The following is a 17,226-nucleotide window of genomic DNA, read 5'->3' on the forward strand; positions in this document are numbered from 1 at the left end:
GGAGGCGGAACGGGCAAGAGCAGAACCAACCGCGGTGTTGGAGGTTGTGTGAAAGAGGGGATGAACAGCCAATAAAGAGGCCAGAGGAGGCTTTCTGGGCTGTAGGGTGGTTGGGCGCAGAGCCATAGAACGCACGCAGCCGTTGGGGAGAGTGTTACTCTTGTGGTTGAATTTACCATCTCCTTAGCCCTCCGTGACTTCTCGTTGCCTCAGGGCTGTGAATACCCAGAGTCCCTGAACACCTAGACTGCACCCTAGTGTGAGGGCTAAGAAAGCAAAACAGACTCTCCTGTCGTAGTTACTGGGTCTTCCTGCCCACCTAGGAACCTTTGCTTGGGCAATGCCACTAGCCAAGAATGTTCTGGTTTGTGACCCTCAGCATTCTCCAGGACTTGGCACCATTGTTGAATGAATGGCCAAATGAAAAATTGACCTTTTCTGGAAAATGAGCTTTTTCTGACTTCAGCTCAGCAAAACACTGGGCCTGACTCTATGCCACTAGGAGTTGGTTGGACACGGTGGCAGACACCTATAATGTAATCGCAAACCAAAGTCCTGCCTTTCTTGCCCCAGTGGCACTCCACACCCCAAGGTGGCCTCACTTCCCTCTTTCTGTCCCCCATCTCTGCTCCTGCTCTTCCCTCTGCCAAGAGCACTGCTCCTGTTTCCCCATCCTTTCACTCTCCTTTGAGGTCCCGCCTCCTGTGGGAACTGAAATGTGGCTTCTGTCCACTGAGCATGGCCCTTCATGCCTTCCCCCTCCATCCTGGGAGGGTGTTCTGAACACCTACTGTATGCAAGGTGCTGACGCACAATGTCCCGAGCAGAGAGGAGCCCCCCACCCCACCCCACACCAGGAGCCTCCCCCTCCTCAGGTCTCAGTGTCCAGGGTGGGGTCATGGATCAGGAAGGAATATATTCAGTTGCAAGCAACAGGGGGAAAAATCACAAAAGAATAGGGGCTTAAACAAGATAGAATTGGAGGGATTTTTTTTTCTAGTTAGGGCATTATCTGTGTCCCAGTCTGGCCCCAAGACTCTCATCCTTCAGCAAATTCTGTGCGCTCTCCATTCAAAATGTTTCGTGACTCCAGCCTCTCCTTACCTGCTCCACTGGCGGCACCATCATCAGTCACTCGACTACTGCAGTAGCTTCCCCTTGTCTGGTGGCCCTGCATCCATCTTCACTCCTACAGTCTGTTCTGTACTCAGCAGTCAGACGGATCGTGTTAAATCCTAAGGCAGTTCATGTCTCTTCTCTACTCACACCCCTCCTGTGGCCTCCTCCTCACTCAGAGTAAAAGGCAAGGTCCTTACCACAGGCTACAAGGTCCTGCGGGTCTAACCCCCACGTCTCCTCTCTGACCTCACCTTCTACCCCTCTTCCTCTCGCTCACACCACTCTAACCACACTGACCACCTTCGTGGACCTCAAGCAAATCACAGACTCCTACTCAGGGCCTTTGAGCTGGCTGTTTCCTCTGGAATCACTCCATCCCTCACTTCCTTCCAGTCTGTCAAAACCGCCGTTTCGGAGGACTTTCACAGACCCGTCTGTGTAATCCTGTGTACTGTCCTCCAGAAGCCTTCCACACAAGAGGATGTAGTCCAGTACAGAGAGGAAGGGTGACCTCTGCCCCTCTCTGCCCACCTGACCCCCCCAGCCCTCACTCTGCAAGGGTCCTGGTTCCCGGCAGCAGCAATATCACCCCTCCCTCACCCCAAGTCCCACTCAAGTGGCCTCCTGGGACCCTGGGCCACCATCCTCACTCAGTTATCCCCCTACTTCTCTGGCTACTCCTCTCCTGGAGCGAATGACAGTGAGTGAGAAATGGTCTCGGGAGGGTATAAGGAAGGTGCAGCCCACACCTCCAACCCAATAAAAGAAAACCACCCCCCTCTCTCAAGATGGGACAGGTCCTGTGGCAAAGAATGAGGCCTCAGCCTCTAGAGGCCTAGTTTATAGTTGTAGAGGAAGTATAGGGAATGTTCAGACCCAAGTCCATGCAGAGCAAGGGGTCATTAGCCTTGGGAACATCCCTAAAGGCAGCTCCCCAAAACTCCTTCCTGACGAACAAGCGCCTCATACCCTCTTGCTCCCAACCACATGTCGCACCTGTTAAGCCCCTGCAAGCCTCCAGCCTGAGGACCTCATCCCACTTTAGTGCCTCCTCTGGCTGCCCAGTGTACACAGGCCATCTTTGGGTCTCAGACGTGTCCCACCAACTCAGAAACCTCAACCAGTGAAAGTTTTGTTTTGAACTAATGGTAGGGAGGGTTGGGTTTTGTTTTTTTTTTTTAATTGTTGTTGGCTGATTTTTTTTAGGTCTTTTTTTTTTTTCTATTCGCCTTTTTTTTTTTTTTTCTTATCTTCACAAAGCCAGACCATCAGGCCCCCTCTGGGCTTTTCCAGAAAGGTGAGTCAGAGTTAAGGAAAGAGGCTCTCCTTTTTTTTCAGGGCTTGGGAAGTTGGGGAGGGGGGTGAAGGGGCGAAGAGGTGGGTCTTGGCCACTAGGTTTGTACCATGTGAATAAAAAGTGGTTTCCGATTTCTCTTCCCCAGTCCTGAAGCCAGTCTTGCAGAGGGCTTGGAGTAGACGTTGCATGACAGAACCCTGGGCCATGCAAGGTGCTGAGGAGCCGGGGGCTGGGAGCCGCAGCCGTGACCTATCAGGAAGAGCCCCTGGGGCCTGGTCTCCCCTGTTGACCACTGGTTAAAGGGGGGTACTGCTCAAGTAAGGAAATGCAGCCGCCAATTCTTGGACAACCATAAAACCTCACAAGCTTCAAACCCCCAGAGGAATCTCCAAATCTCAGAACTTCCCTGTCACTGCATCCTAGAATTTAAGACCCAAGACTGTTGGGCCCAAGGAAACCTAGGGGTTTTTAAGTCCGCCCGGCACCAAAGAAGGCAGAGTGCCCACTTGCCAGCTCTGTCGTCTTGGGCAAGTCGCTCGACTACTTCGCGCCTCTGTTTTCCCCATCTTTATAACGGCCATGATGACAAGATGGACCGCGAAGGGCTGTGGTGAGGATTGAATGTGATCATTTGGGAGACTCGTCCAGCATGGTGTCTGGCACGTGGAAAATTGGAGATAAATGTCAGCTATGGGGATGATGGCGGATATCTGGCCTCCAAAAACCTTGGAAACTGGGATTTTTCAAAGTAGAAAATTGCAGAGGCTGAGGGTCTCAGAAGCATCAGGTCATGGTGTCCCTGACTAGGAGAGGGTTGGGGACCCAAGGGATCTCTGGGCTTCATGAGGACGGATGCACTAACACCGGGGGCCTCATCAGGACCTTCCCAGTAGGGTACCCTCCAGGTTCGAGCTCTCAGGCCCTACAATGTGATGAGACGAGACTTTTCTCCTTCTCCTCAGTGATGCTAAGTGGATTCTGGGAGCCAGTGATTCTCAGACTGTTAGATTCTGTGAATTGTGGCAGATAGAGAGGGACTGCCTGCATTTTCTTCTGTGAAATAACTTCCATGCCCCGTCTGTGGGGAGATGGGCTGCAGAGCTCCCCATCCCTGGGCAGTAAGAGCAGTGTTGTCCATATCAATTCTATCTAAGGGGAAACTGAGGCATGGAGCTGGGCAAAGCCTCTGGAAACCCAGCCCTATTTAGTTTCTTTCCCTGATGTTTTCCGTCCCATCATGTTCACAGAGAGGTAGCTTTGCCTGCTTGGGACACCTCCGTGATTTATTTGAGTTTTTTTCCCTTGTTTTTTTTTTTTTTTTCCTCTAACCCTACATACTTTTGTGTAAAAAACTGTGGTTTCTCATGAGCGCTGTTATCTCATTGATACCTCTCACCTCTGTGGCGAGGGGAAGAAATCATATTTTCAGATGACTCGTAAAGGGCAAAGAAAAAACCCAAAATTTCAAAATTTCCGTTTAAGTCTCATAATCAAGAAGAGGAGAAACAGAGCGAGAGAGAGAGAGAGAGAGCGCGCAAGAGAGAGAAAAAACTATGAGAACCCCCCCCACCCCGTGATTATCAGCACACACACTCATCGAAAAAAAAATTTGGATTATTAGAAGAGAGAGAGAGAGGTCTGTGGCTTCCACACCGTGGTTTTTCTTCTCGGTATAAAAGCAAAGTTGTTTTTGATATGTGACAGTTTCCCACCAGCCAGGCTGATCCTTTTCTGTCGGTCCACTTCACCAAGGTGAGTGTCCCTGCTCTCCCCCATCAGATGTGGGTCTAGTGGAGGCGATGGCAGTGAGGCAGGCTCTGGGGTGGGGGTTAGGGGCCCACCGGTACCATCAAGACACACACAGCTCCTGTGGCTCCAGTCAGGTAAGATTTTTTTTTACAATAATAATAGTAATAATAAATGCTGGCAGACTGATTGGGAAAGTGCTTAATCAATGCGTGGGCAGAGGCAACGATAAATGAATTGATCGCTATGTAAATGGGCAGGATTTTTTTTTTTAAATAGGCCAACTGCCAGTCTTTACGAATATCAGAGCTTTGAACAACTTGAAACTGGCCAGGTGTAACTGGAAATTTCAACTACACCCCTCCTTCCTTGTCTCTTGTCTCTTGATAGCTGCTGTCCCTCTCCGTCTGCTTACCCTGTCTCCCTCTTCCCGTGTCACTCTGTCCCCTGCCCCCTCTGTTTCCCGGGCACTCAGATTCCCCACTGCCCTTTCTCTGGCTCTGCCCAGCTTGCCTGTCTCTGTCTCCTCCATCTTCACGACGTTCCATCTATCTCCTTTCCTCCGTCTTTCTCCCACTGTCTCTCCTGCTCTCTTGTCTAGCCTTCCCCCGCCCGCCTTCCCACCCAGCATGCAGCACACAGATTTGTACAGCTTTGGTGCCTAATCATAGTGGACTGAGTAACACTGATGAGGGCATCTGCATTTTACCAGAGTGAGCATCAGTTCTGTTTGCCCCGATCGAAGGACGATAGTGAGCTGTTGGGTCAGGCTGAACCCTTAATTGAACTTGGGCTTGCACAGCACGAGAGGACCTCCTGGGGGGCACTTTGCGCCACTGTCAGTCGGGGTTTAGCTGTATGGTCCTACCCCGGGACCATGTGTGTGTGAGCGTGTGTGTATGTGTGTGTCCAAAGTCCGTGTCCAGGAACCGAGCAGGCTATTCAGGGCTGAGAGAGCTCATCTCTTCAGGCTTAGCAAGTGTTCACTATTAGCTGTTATTTTTTTTAACCAAATTAGAACCACTCTCTCTATTGGTTTTGTTCCTGCTTTATTCAATTAACAGGAACGTTTTTGTAGATCACTAAAAATTGTTTCAACCTATGATCTTTCATGGCTGTCAAGACTGTCCTCACACTGGTATGAACTATGTTGGTTCGACCAAGTGCCGATTCCTGGACATTCGGGTTGTTTCTAGTTTTTCTCCCCATAATCATCCCTGATTAGTTCCTTGGATAACTGAAAATGGAGTTGCTGGGACAAGGGGTGTGTGCATTTTTAAAGTTTCGGACCCTCTCTGCAAATCGTTCTTCTGAAAGTTTGTCCTGTTATACCCTTCTTGTACTCAAGTTAACCCTGGGTGGCTATTATCATTTTTAAATCCTTTCTCAGCATAACGGGTAAGAAAAAATATTACATTGTTGACATTTGCATTCTTTGATTACTTATACTATTTATTGATCATTTGTACTTTTTCTTAGGTTGTCTGGTCAAGACTAAGGATATTTAGTCCCAATAGGATATTCATCATTTTTTTCTTATTGATTTGTCACAGCTTTTTATTTAGAAAGGATATTAACCTTCTAATAGCCATACATGTATAGCAGATATTTTCCCCCAATTCATCACTCACTTTTTCTATATGTTTATGGAGTTTTGTGATGCTATGATGTTTTTATATAGTCAAATGGGTTACTCTTTTCTTCTGTGGTTACTGTCTCTGGTTTTGTGCTTAGAAAGTCCTTTCCCACTTGAAAATGAGATAAATGTTCACCTGTGTTGGCTTCTAGTCTCTTTTATGGCTTCATTTTTTCCATTTGCTGTGGAGGTTAAGAGTGTGGGTACTGGAGCCAGACTGTCTGGGACAAACCCAGCCTCACCCCAAGCCATCTGTGTGATTTTTTAGCCAGGCATTTAACTTGTCTGTACCTTCATTTCCTCATGTGCACTGTGATGATTATAGTAGCACCTACCTCAAAGAGTTGTTGTGAGGATTAAATGTATTAACCATGTTAAGTGCTTAGCATAGGGCCTGGCGTACAAGAAACCCAAGAGCACTATTAGATATTCTTGTTTATTTCCTTAAGAGATCTGGAATGTGTTTCAGGGTATATGATGATTGGTGACATTTCAAACAGGGCAGAGAGGAATTGGTGGGAAAATGGACTGATTATTCATTCACTAACTTTATTTTTCCCTTAATGTTCCCAGAAGCATTTGTCAAATAGTATATCGTCCACCATCTCCCAGGTTGAAATGCCACATTCATCATGAACTTGCTTCCCTCTAGACGTTGGTCTGTGATTGAGCTCTCTGTTTTGTTCTGTTCCTCATGTCTGAGCCATACCACTTTGCTGACTGTTGATTTGCAGTACGATACATTCCCTGACCACAGCCCCCCCCCCCCAGCATCTTGCCCCTCGTTTTTCCTTATTATTCGATGGAGCCTAAGTTCCTCCAGCCAGAGACCAACAACTGTTCTTATTTGGGACATCCATCTCTCTCTCTCTCTCTCTGTCTCTGTCTCTATTTGGGGCATCTCTCCCTCTCCCTCTCTCCATCCCCCTATGCTGTTCTCTTATTCTTTTAGCTTCTCTCATTCTCTGTCTCTCTCCTTGTGTATACTTCTAGGACTTTCTGCCCCTTTGAGTTCCTCTCCCCTCCTTTCTCTGTCACTTTGTCTCTCTCTCTCTCTCTCCCTCAGCATCTCTCACTCTCTATGTATCTCTGTCCCATCTCTCTGTATCTCTTGTTCTCTGGGTCTTTGTGTTCCCCTATGTCTATCTGTCTGTCTCTCTCTCTGTTTCTGTCTCTTTGTCTCTATGTATCCCTGTCTCTCAGCCAGTCCCCCGGATGGAGGGGCAGTTGTCAACTCGACGTCCTGCAGACACGTAACAGGTCACGCAGACACAAAGTGGAAGGGCCCTGGCCCTCATCTCCTCCATGCCTCTCTCTGCCCAGTGTACACAGGAGCAAACTGAGGCCTAGAAATGGGCAGGAGGGCCTCTCCCAAGGCCTCACAGGGATGGAGTGGCAAAGTTGAGACCTAAGCTCAGACCATGAGACTCTTGGCAGAACCCTGGTTCTGTCTGTCTCCCCCACTATGGGCCTCAGTTTACTTCTTAGCACCCATGAGGGGAGGAGGGGGACCTGAGCTTACCCCCGGCTGCTGCCATCCCCCCCTTCTGCCTTCTCACAACTTGGACCCTTACTCAGGCAGGAGGCTCTGTGGCCACACAGGCCAGTGTGGGGCCCAACCTCACAAGAGTGGTCTGGGTGGGGTACCAGGGTCCCATGGGTCAGAAGGCCTTGTGGCCACAGGGTAGTGATACTGGAAGGACATAAGTCAGTCAGTCTGTCTGTGGGTCTGGCTGTGGATAGAGCTCAACCATGTCCCCACAGTTGGCACTGGTCCCTGGGAACTCCTATCCTGGAGCCCCTCCAGAGAGCCTGGCAGTGGGCTCTCTACTGGCCAAGGCTCTTCCTGTTCCCCACCATGAGGCCCTAGCCAAAGGCATGCTGGCCTCTACCTCCCCTTCTTTCCCTCCCCATCGCTTGTGGAATGGCTGTGAGTATGGGAACATTGTCCCAGAATGAACAGGGAGACTGAGGCCCTGTAGGTGTTCGTTTACCATCACTGACATTTTGTTAAGCATTTCGTGTGCATTAACTTTGGATGAGGGGTACTATTACTGTCCCACTTTACATATGAGCCCGAGGAGAGTTATAGCTAGTTAGTGGCAGAGCCCAGGCCCAGGCTGAGGGGAGTAGAGGGGATGATCCTGGCCCTCCTGCTGTCACAGAACGTAGGAGGGAAGCTAAGAGGAGGCTTGCTACAATTCTAAGCCCGGTAGGCCAGAGGCCCTATGAGGTAGTGAGCTGCCTGTCCTTCAGGCAGTTCCAGTGAGTTTGGACACCATTGACATTAGCCTTCACATTCTGTGAAGTTGGACCCATGGACCCCACAGAGTGGGTTTGAGATTCTTGGATCCTTTGAACCTAAGAAATGGTGTTCTATGATTCTGAGGTTCTGACATAGTACCATTTGGGACCCCATGGTCCCAGTAGCTGTAGTATCCGCATGGTACTCCCCAAGAATCAAACCTTTGGCCTCTCCACGGCCCAAGTCTACAGGGCCTAGGACTTGTCATGGTGGCCAGATGGACGTCACTCACCACATCCGCAAGAACCCATATCACCCCCACCTGGGCCAAGACGGCTGCAGGATGGGCCAGCCAGTTCTCGGAACGAAACCCGTGGGGTGGGGTATCTGCCCCCTTCTCTTCCTCCTTGGTGCCGATGAAGCCCCGCGCATCCGGCCGCCATGACGTCAATGGCGGAAAATCTGGGGATGTGACAACAGGGCCCAGATGCAGACCCCGATATGAAAACACACTCTGTGTCCCAGAAACATCCTCCATGCAGCTTCTGAGAAACAGTCAGAAAGGGACGCCCCGACAGACAGTGCAGGAAGCTGGCTGCCCAGCCCGGCCCTCCAGGTTCCCCACCACCAGACAGACCATATCTATGTCCCCTTTCTGAGAATGTACCTGTGCTTCCCTGAGGCTGGACATTTCAGATGTGTTTGAGGAAGGGATTTCTTATAAGCCCCAGCCAAGTGTCCAGGCAGCTTCAGAAGTAACCACGGGCCAGCCATGTGGGCCAGGCCAGAGTGGGGGAGACCATCCACTCGCTGAGCAAAATCGGTATTCGTTTACTCAGGCTTCTGTAACAAATTACCACAAGCTGGGGGGTGGCTTAAACAACAGAAATTTATTGTCTCACGGTTCTGGAGGCCAGAAGTCCGAGATCAGGGTGTCGGCAGGGCTGGTTGCTTCTGAGGCGACAAAGGAGAATCTGCCCGTGCCTCCCTCCTAGCTACTGGTGGATTGCTGGCAGTCTTTGGCATGCCTTGACTTCTAGAAGCCTCACCCCGGTCTCCGGCCTTCATTTGTTTGCTCACTCTTCATGGTCACTGAGTTCTGAGCCTCCACAGATCCAGGCTCTTGATTCTCACACAGTAATGTTCTACGTTCCCCGAGAGACTAAGCGTTTAATACCTGGATTCTCACCCCCACCTCCCTCCGGACCAGAGCTCTGACAATCCCTGTGCGCCGACAGCAAAGAAAGGAAGGTGCAACTGCTCCCCTGAACCCTCCCTGTGCCAGCTTGGGCTGCTATCGGCAGCTGTGTGCCCAACCCAGTGCTGTGGGGTGGGGTGAGGTGGGGTGGGGTGCAGAGTCTCACACACACACACACACACACACACACACACACACACACACACTTTCTGGAGAAAGTTACGGAGCTCTCAAGTTGCCATGGGACTATGGAACGCTGCACCTGGGTGTTCCCTTCAGTTCCAGCTCTGGCTTCCTCTTAGACTGGGATTCTGAAAAACTGAAGCCCTGCGGGTCGCAGTGTTCGCTTCTGGGGCTCAGCAAAGGAGCCTGGAGACATTACGGAGGACCTTCTGGATAGGGCTCGGATGGGGGGTACGGAGGAAGAGCAGACATTCCAGGCAAGGCCCAGAGCATGAGCGCAGGCTCGAAAAGCAGAGTTGGGGTAAACCCCAGCGGGGGCTGAGTCAAGATGCCCCCACAGGCCCTGGCTCAAGAGAGCCCATCTCTCCTCTCCGGCACTAGCCACATCAGCTTCATGCAGGGCAAGCACCCAGCGATGATCAGAGCCTGCCCCTGCCCGAGCTCCAGACTCCCATACTCCGCTGCCCACTCAGTATTTCCACTCACGTGTCTAACTCCAGACTCTTCGTGTCCAGCCACACCTGGATCGTCACCCCCAACCTTGCTCCCCCCAGCTCAGGTGATGTCCACTCTGTCCTTCCTGCCTGCTCAGGCAAATACCGGGCCGGAGATCACCTTGACCCTCCCCCTCTCGCCACCCCCCACCACATCCAAGCCGCCAGCAAATTCTCCTGACTCCACCTTCAAAACACACTCAGAATCCACTGACTTCTCACCATCTCCACCGCCACCACCCTGGTCTGTGCCACCATTGTCACTTGCCTGGACTGTCACAGGAACCTCCTTGCCAGTACCCCGGCTTTCGCCTTCCTAGAGTCTGTCCCTCTCACCTCAGCCAGCGGGATCTTGAGCCCATGCCCCCCTCCGCTCTTGTATATGCCAGGTCTCTGGTATAAAACAATGCCCCCAGGAGAGTCAGAGACCAGTCCCAGCAGGATGAGCGAAGGTTGTGTGGCCTGTGCAGAGCACAGGGAAGACCAGGGGGCTGAGGCTTGGAGACAAGCCCCAAGCAGCTTGGGGAAAAGAAGCTGAGACCTGCCCTTGGCTGAGGTTTCACAAACTACCCCAATCCCCCACCTCCCGTGTGGAGGACACATCACCACCAGGGCTCTGCCAGCACGCACAGGCAGGCTGAGTGCTGGGCCCGGGCACATCTGCACATGGGACGTGTGCGGAGACACACGCACACCTGTGTTCCTGACATTGATGTATGCGTGGGTGTGTGCCACACGTACGCATGATCAGAGCTGGGGTCCAGCCGTGGAGCCCTTGGGGACAGGCCCCAACCCATGGCTGCTCTGCCCAGGAATGGGGGGTGTCCACATGGTTCAGGTGGTTGAGCTGTTCATGCCTCCGCTGGGGACATGTGTAACTCCTTCCCTCTATGTCCCCACAGCCTGCCCTTGAACAAGGACCCAATGCCCAATCCCAGGCCAGCCAAGCCCTCGGCCCCTTCCTTGGCACTTGGCCCATCCCCGGGAGCCTCACCCAGCTGGAGGGCTGCACCCAAGGCTTCAGACCTGCTTGGGGCCAAGGGCCCGGGGGCAAACTTCCAGAGCCGGGACCTCCGAGGCGGAGCCCATGCCTCCTCCTCCTCCTCCTCTTTGAACCCCATGCCACCATCGCAGCTGCAGGTGAGGCCCAGGGCCCAGGATGGGGCAGGCAGGGTGGGGTACCTGGGCCTACAGGTGCCGACCTTTACTGTGGCACTGGGCGGGGGGCCCAGCTGGGGCACAGGAAGTGGTTTTCTGGGTCCCAGGCAAGTCTGTGACTTACGCAGATGTCGCAGGGCCAAGAAAGTCCCCGGTTAGCAGGTCTCAGAGATTTGAGGCTCTCTCTGACCTCCCAATCCCGGTCTCAGGAGAGGAGATCCTATCATGGTCCCACAGGTGTGGCCATGTGTCCCCATCCCCATGTGACAGAGGAGAGGGCTGGTGCCCAAAGAGGTGAGGTGACAGGGTTGAGGCCAGCTCTGCCACTTACTAGCTGTTTGATCTTGAAAAAGTCATTCGTTCTCCCTGAGCCTCGGTTTCCACATATGTAAAATGGGGATGGTCAGAGCACCTACCGCGTGGGGTTGTGGTGAGGAGTATATGAACGAGACATGTATAACAGTGAGAATCAGGATGGCATCTCACCCGCCTGCCTTCTCCCCCCCCCCAGCTGCCCACAGTGCCCCTAGTCATGGTGGCACCCTCTGGGGCACGGCTGGGACCCTCGCCCCACTTGCAGGCACTCCTCCAGGACAGGCCGCACTTCATGCACCAGGTACGGACCCGGAATGGGCAGGGCGGTGGGAGGAGGTGGGAGAACTGGGCGGGGAGCAGGCTGAACCACAGCCCCCATGTGCCCCCAGCTGTCCACGGTGGATACCCACGCTCGGACCCCCGTGCTGCAGGTACGCCCACTGGACAGCCCAGCTATGATCAGCCTGCCGCCACCCACTGCTGCCACCAGCGTCTTCTCCCTCAAGGCCCGGCCCGGACTGCCACCTGGTAACACCCCGCCCCACAGCTCTACAGCACCCCGAGCCCCCCAGCGCTTGAATGTGAGCGCGTAGGCTGCTGAATGGCGGCCCTCAGGAGGTCAGAGACATCGGGTCTTATCATCTTGGAAACTCCAGCCTCCAAAAAATGTCAGGCTCAGAACCTTAAAGATGCAGAATGGCAAAAATCACAGAACCGCAGGTCTTTGCAGTCAAAATGTCAGCGCTTGCAGACGGCAGTCTCTGAGCTGCTCCCCCAGAAGCCCTGGATGTTAGGGACAACCGAGCCCCTCGGGAGTCAGGGCCTGTGAGGCGAGGCTCAGGAGGGTGGGAAGCTCAAAATGAGAGTCTCTGTGGGCTGAGCTTGAGGGCCCATCCCACAGTCCCCAGAGGTACCCTGTCCCCACCCGCAGGGATCAACGTGGCCAGCCTGGAGTGGGTGTCCAGGGAGCCCGCGCTGCTCTGCACCTTCCCAAGCCCCGGCACACCCAGGAAAGACAGGTCAGTAGACCAGGCTGGGAAGGACCCTCGCCCTGCCATTCCCTCCCCTTACACCCTCTGTCCCCCCAGCACCCTTTCGACCGTGCCCCAGGGCTCCTACTCGCTGCTGGCAAATGGGGTCTGCAAGTGGCCCGGATGTGAGAAGGTCTTCGAGGAGCCGGAGGATTTCCTCAAGTGAGTGACCCAGGCCCATTCCAGTCCAGGAGGGTCCCCAGTGTGTGGGGAAAGGCCTGGGGTACAGGCCTCAGCTCAGGCCTCATCTCAATAGATAGTGATGAGGCAAAATGCAAAGGCTAAAACCGTAGGTCCAAATCCTGGTCCTATCACTGGCTGTGCGACCTTGGGCAAGTTACTTAGCTTCTCTGGGCCTTGGTTTCCTCATCTGTGTAATGGGGCATCATAATAGAGGTGTATAGTATTACCTACCTCCATTTTACAGATACAGAAACTGAGGCCATAAAAAGTTACATGTCTTGATCAAGATCCCCCAGTTCCTAAGTGGCAGAGCGGGGATTTGAATCCAGACATCCAGGCTCCAGAATCCCCACTCCTAACGGCTTTGCCCTGCTACCTGTCCCCTCCTGCCAACACGCCAGCCTGATTTTATTGTTCCCCACAGTCCCAGATTCTCACAGTGGCTCTTGCTGCCTCCCCTCAGCCCCGTCTCTCTCTCTCTCTCTCTCTCTCTCTCTCTCTCTCACACACACACACACACACACGCCCCTTCTCCAACGATACCCAACTATGAGTGGCAACTCTGCACCCTGTCCTCTTCATGACCATGGCTTCGCACAAGTTGTCCCCTCTACCTGTCCCCTCCTACCCTCACCCACCTCTCAGCTCACCAGCCTTCCAACATCATCTCCAGCACCCTGGCCAGGCTCCAGTGGCAAGCTCAGGCCTGGCACCAGGAGACGCCAAGTAGCGTGTGGTGAAGGACCAGTAAGAGGGAGACTGAGGTAGAGAGAGGGGAGGGAGGCTGAGGCTCTGGGGAGAGACCTCCCAAAGGGTCTGGCCTTCCTCACTCAGGAGTGTTGAGCCAGGAGGCCAGGCCCACCATGGTCACCCACGTGGAATCTTCCTCCTACCCAGGCACTGCCAGGCAGACCATCTCCTAGACGAGAAGGGCAGGGCACAGTGTCTCCTCCAGAGGGAGGTGGTGCAGTCTCTGGAACAGCAGGTGACATAGGAGAGGGGTGGTTGGGGGATGGTGGGCGAGCCTTTTGTCCCCCCTGTGCCAGGAGCCAAGTTCACCCAGGATGGGGGCTGGCATAAAGGAAGGGAGGGGGTAGGGCCCTCCCAGGGAGGACCACAGCCTGAGCAAGGATGTGGCAGAGAAAGGCCAAGTTGAGGCCTCACTTTGTGCCCGTCCTCACAGCTAGTGCTGGAGAAGGAGAAGCTGGGCGCTATGCAGGCCCACCTGGCTGGGAAGATGGCCCTGACCAAAGCTCCATCCACGGTAAGCCACCCCAGGCCCACAGGCGGCGGGAGGGGGTGGAGGGGACTTATCCTCGCACCCAGGCCCTGGGACTCTGGGCCCCTGTCCCCAGCTCCAAACATGCCCAGACCTGGAAACCTGTCCCTCCCAGTTACAAACCCTCTGACCCCAAGATCCCAAAACAGCATGATCTAGGGTTTTCAAAGCAACAGCAAATGGCCAAACATTTACTGGACACAGACCCTGTACCGCTGGCTACACAACACACAGGGGCCAGTGCAAAATAAAAACCCGGGCTCAGATCTCAAGATGATCCCCACAGAGCAGTAAACAAAGGGCGGGACCGTTCCTGAGCACTTCCCTGGGGTTAATTTATCGAATCCTCGAATCGAATCCTCGTGAGGCCACTGTGAGATAAGTATTACTATCACCCCTAGGGTCACATTTGGGTAGGAGCCCGATTCAGCCCCAGCTCATGGGCCCAGCATCGCGCCTCTCCACGCGCGCGCGCACACGCGCGCGCGCGCACACACACACACACTCTCTCTCTCTCTAATAAATTATAGTTCAATGCTGCTTTGTGCGATTCCACATCAGACTGGAATTGAGAAGAGAGCTCCCTTGCTTTAAAAGAAAAAAACAAAACACTTATTTAAAATTGAAGTGGAAAGTTTAAGCTTCTGAATCACCAGGCTTTCCCTCCTCCCGCAGGCGTCATCCGACAAGGGCTCCTGCTGCATCGTTGCCTCGGGCACGCCTGTCGCCACTGGCCCAGGCTGGCCCAGCCCCCAAGAAGCCCCCGACGGCCTGTTTGCTGTGAGGAGGCATCTCTGGGGCAGCCATGGAAACAGCACGTTCCCAGGTGAGGATGGTTCCATGCCCCTACGTGGTGCTCCCCCCCCACAGTCCCTCATCCCCCGACTGGCACGGGGTGGGGGACAGCCAGTACCAACCCTCCCCAGCACTGCCACCCGGCCTTTGGGAAAACACAGCTGCTTGCAAAAGCTGCCTTCCAGCGTTTCCAAGGCCTGTGAGCGCCCCCCCCCGCACCCCCCATTGTGGTTTTTCCTGTCCAGCCCCATCTCCCCTGGGGCCTGGGGCTCACTCGTTCTGGGCCTTGGCTACTCCATTTCCTCGGTGGGTCATCAGAAGGGAGGGAACTAGCTAAGCACCTCCCAGGGACTCTCCCTTCCCCCTCAAGGAAAAGCGGGGTTATTCTCCCAAGCTCAGGGATCCCCGACTGCCCGCAAGGCCTGGGCTGTGGGCTTAAGAGGGATCAGGGCCCTTGAGTGTCATCCTTTCTCTGCCACTTGGCCACTCACATCCCTTTGGTGTGAAAGTTACTTCTTTTAAACTTCGGGGACGACAAAGCCCATTTTGGTGGGAGTGGTGCAAACAGTAAATGGTACAATCGGTACCCAGTGCTCAGCACAGTAACTGTGAGGGTGAAAACTGGCGTTGTCAGCGAGGGATTTCAGCTGGGTCGCCTCTCCTTGTAGCGTGGGGGATGGGAGAGGGAGCGAGAAGCTCCAGGACGGGACCTGATCCTCCCCCACCCCCCACCCCCAGAGTTCTTCCACAACATGGACTACTTCAAGTCCCACAACATGCGGCCCCCCTTCACCTACGCCACCCTCATCCGCTGGGTAAGCAGGCAGTGCGGGCCGAGAAGGAAGAGAAACGGGGGGTGGGCACCTGCCTCCCACATTCCCAGCCTCCTTCTGAGCGCCCCCAGGACAGGCTCCTTCATGAACAAACCCAGGCCTCCGATAGGATCCCCCCCATGCCGGCTTCACCCCAGACCTGCCCCCCAACCCAAACCGAAACCACGATCCAGGCCAGTGCGAGCCAAATTCTGGCCTTCGACCCACCCCTTCCCTGATGCCCACCTCGACCCCACACTTAACCCCCTCCCAAGCCTGTAAAATAGCCCCCAAATGAACCTGATCTTTGCCCCTTGCCCTAAACCCACCACAGATATCACCCTAACTCTTCCCCAGCCCTCACATACCCCAATATGCCAACACGTCCCTCGGCCGGACCCTGCCTCTAATCCCTTCCTTGTGGCACCTACCTGACCCTTGGCCTCACCCCATCCCAACCCCTTCATTTGAATCTCCCTAACACCTGCCCAGAACTTTCATCAGAGCCTGCCCAGACCTTCATCCTAGGCCCACAACTAACCCGTACACACCACCACGCATTCCCCTCCCTAGCCCCATCCTGACCCAGAACCTCACTGCAGCCATAATTTCTGCCCCGTTACTTAACCCCGCTGCTAAATCCAAACAAATCCAATTCCCTGACCTTTAGCCTCACTCCACACCTAACACAAGCCCTGACCCTTCACCACCACAACCAACCTCATTCTTGACCCTCAATCTCACCGCATGCCTAACACAGAAAATAGCTGTATCACTAGGTCCGCCTCTGATTCCCGACCCTAATGCCATCCCATCCCTTGGCCCTCCACTCGCCCCAGTCCATCCCCAGCCAGACCCTTAGCCAACCCCTTCCCTGATGACCTTTAACGCTGCCTGGCCCTTCACACCTCCCACATCCTATACTTGACCCTACTCCTGGCCTTCGACCTTCCCAAAGCCTGAAACCTTGCCCCTGTGGAGAAGGCCAGCTCCAACTCCATCCCAACCTTTAACCGAGTCCCCGCCCTACCCCGAACCAGACCTTACTGCAGCCTCAGCCCAGACCCTCCACCTCACCCCATCCTGGCCTGACCCTCACCCCACACCGTCTCCCTCCCTCCCTTGCCCTGCTCCCCCCCCCAGTTCCACCCATGTCAGACACCCAGGGTGGGCCACTGCCACTCTCAGCCCAACTTTGGGGAAGGGGCTCCCTGACCCCCGGATCCCCTAACCTCCAGGCCATCCTGGAGGCTCCCGAGAAGCAGCGGACACTCAACGAGATCTACCACTGGTTCACACGCATGTTCGCCTTCTTCAGAAACCACCCCGCCACCTGGAAGGTGAGCCCCTCCGGAGGCACCAGTGGCTGGGAGGGTCTCCCATGCCCCAGCGGCCTGGGCCAAGCTCAGGAGGGGGGGCGTGGGGCTTGTAGGCATGTCGGGAAGGGGCGGGAGGCCGGTTTGGGGTGGGTACTGTTGACCTCGGAGGATGACTGCCTACCCCGGCGCCCTGCCCCCGGCCCGGCGGGCCTGCCTTCCACAGAACGCCATCCGCCACAACCTGAGCCTGCACAAGTGCTTCGTGCGGGTGGAGAGCGAGAAAGGGGCCGTGTGGACCGTGGACGAATTCGAGTTCCGCAAGAAGAGGAGTCAGAGGCCCAGCAGGAGTGCCAACCCCACACCCGGGCCCTAACCTCAAAACCACGGAAAGGAGGAAGGAAGGACAGGGGTCGAAA

The 17,226-nt window shown here is 54.4% G+C and overlaps 1 protein-coding gene across 1 annotated transcript in view; it reads left to right on the forward strand.

The window, feature by feature from the left end:
* The first annotated feature begins 2,326 nt into the window (after positions 1 to 2,326).
* Positions 2,327 to 17,226, forward strand: part of FOXP3 (forkhead box P3) — a 19,632-nt gene continuing 4,732 nt past the window's right edge. Inside the window, exons 1-12 of the mRNA XM_040631633.1 lie at positions 2,327 to 3,026; positions 10,821 to 11,058; positions 11,588 to 11,692; positions 11,781 to 11,919; positions 12,323 to 12,410; positions 12,480 to 12,584; positions 13,503 to 13,590; positions 13,789 to 13,869; positions 14,560 to 14,710; positions 15,418 to 15,494; positions 16,730 to 16,831; positions 17,034 to 17,192. Coding sequence (XP_040487567.1) covers positions 3,007 to 3,026; positions 10,821 to 11,058; positions 11,588 to 11,692; positions 11,781 to 11,919; positions 12,323 to 12,410; positions 12,480 to 12,584; positions 13,503 to 13,590; positions 13,789 to 13,869; positions 14,560 to 14,710; positions 15,418 to 15,494; positions 16,730 to 16,831; positions 17,034 to 17,183 — 1,344 coding nt within the window. The 5' untranslated portion in view covers positions 2,327 to 3,006 and the 3' untranslated portion in view covers positions 17,184 to 17,192. The remainder of the gene's footprint in view (positions 3,027 to 10,820; positions 11,059 to 11,587; positions 11,693 to 11,780; positions 11,920 to 12,322; positions 12,411 to 12,479; positions 12,585 to 13,502; positions 13,591 to 13,788; positions 13,870 to 14,559; positions 14,711 to 15,417; positions 15,495 to 16,729; positions 16,832 to 17,033; positions 17,193 to 17,226) is intronic.

Source organism: Ursus maritimus, assembly GCF_017311325.1.
Source record: "Ursus maritimus isolate PB19 chromosome X unlocalized genomic scaffold, ASM1731132v1 scaffold_X1, whole genome shotgun sequence".
Lineage (NCBI taxonomy): Eukaryota > Metazoa > Chordata > Mammalia > Carnivora > Ursidae > Ursus > Ursus maritimus.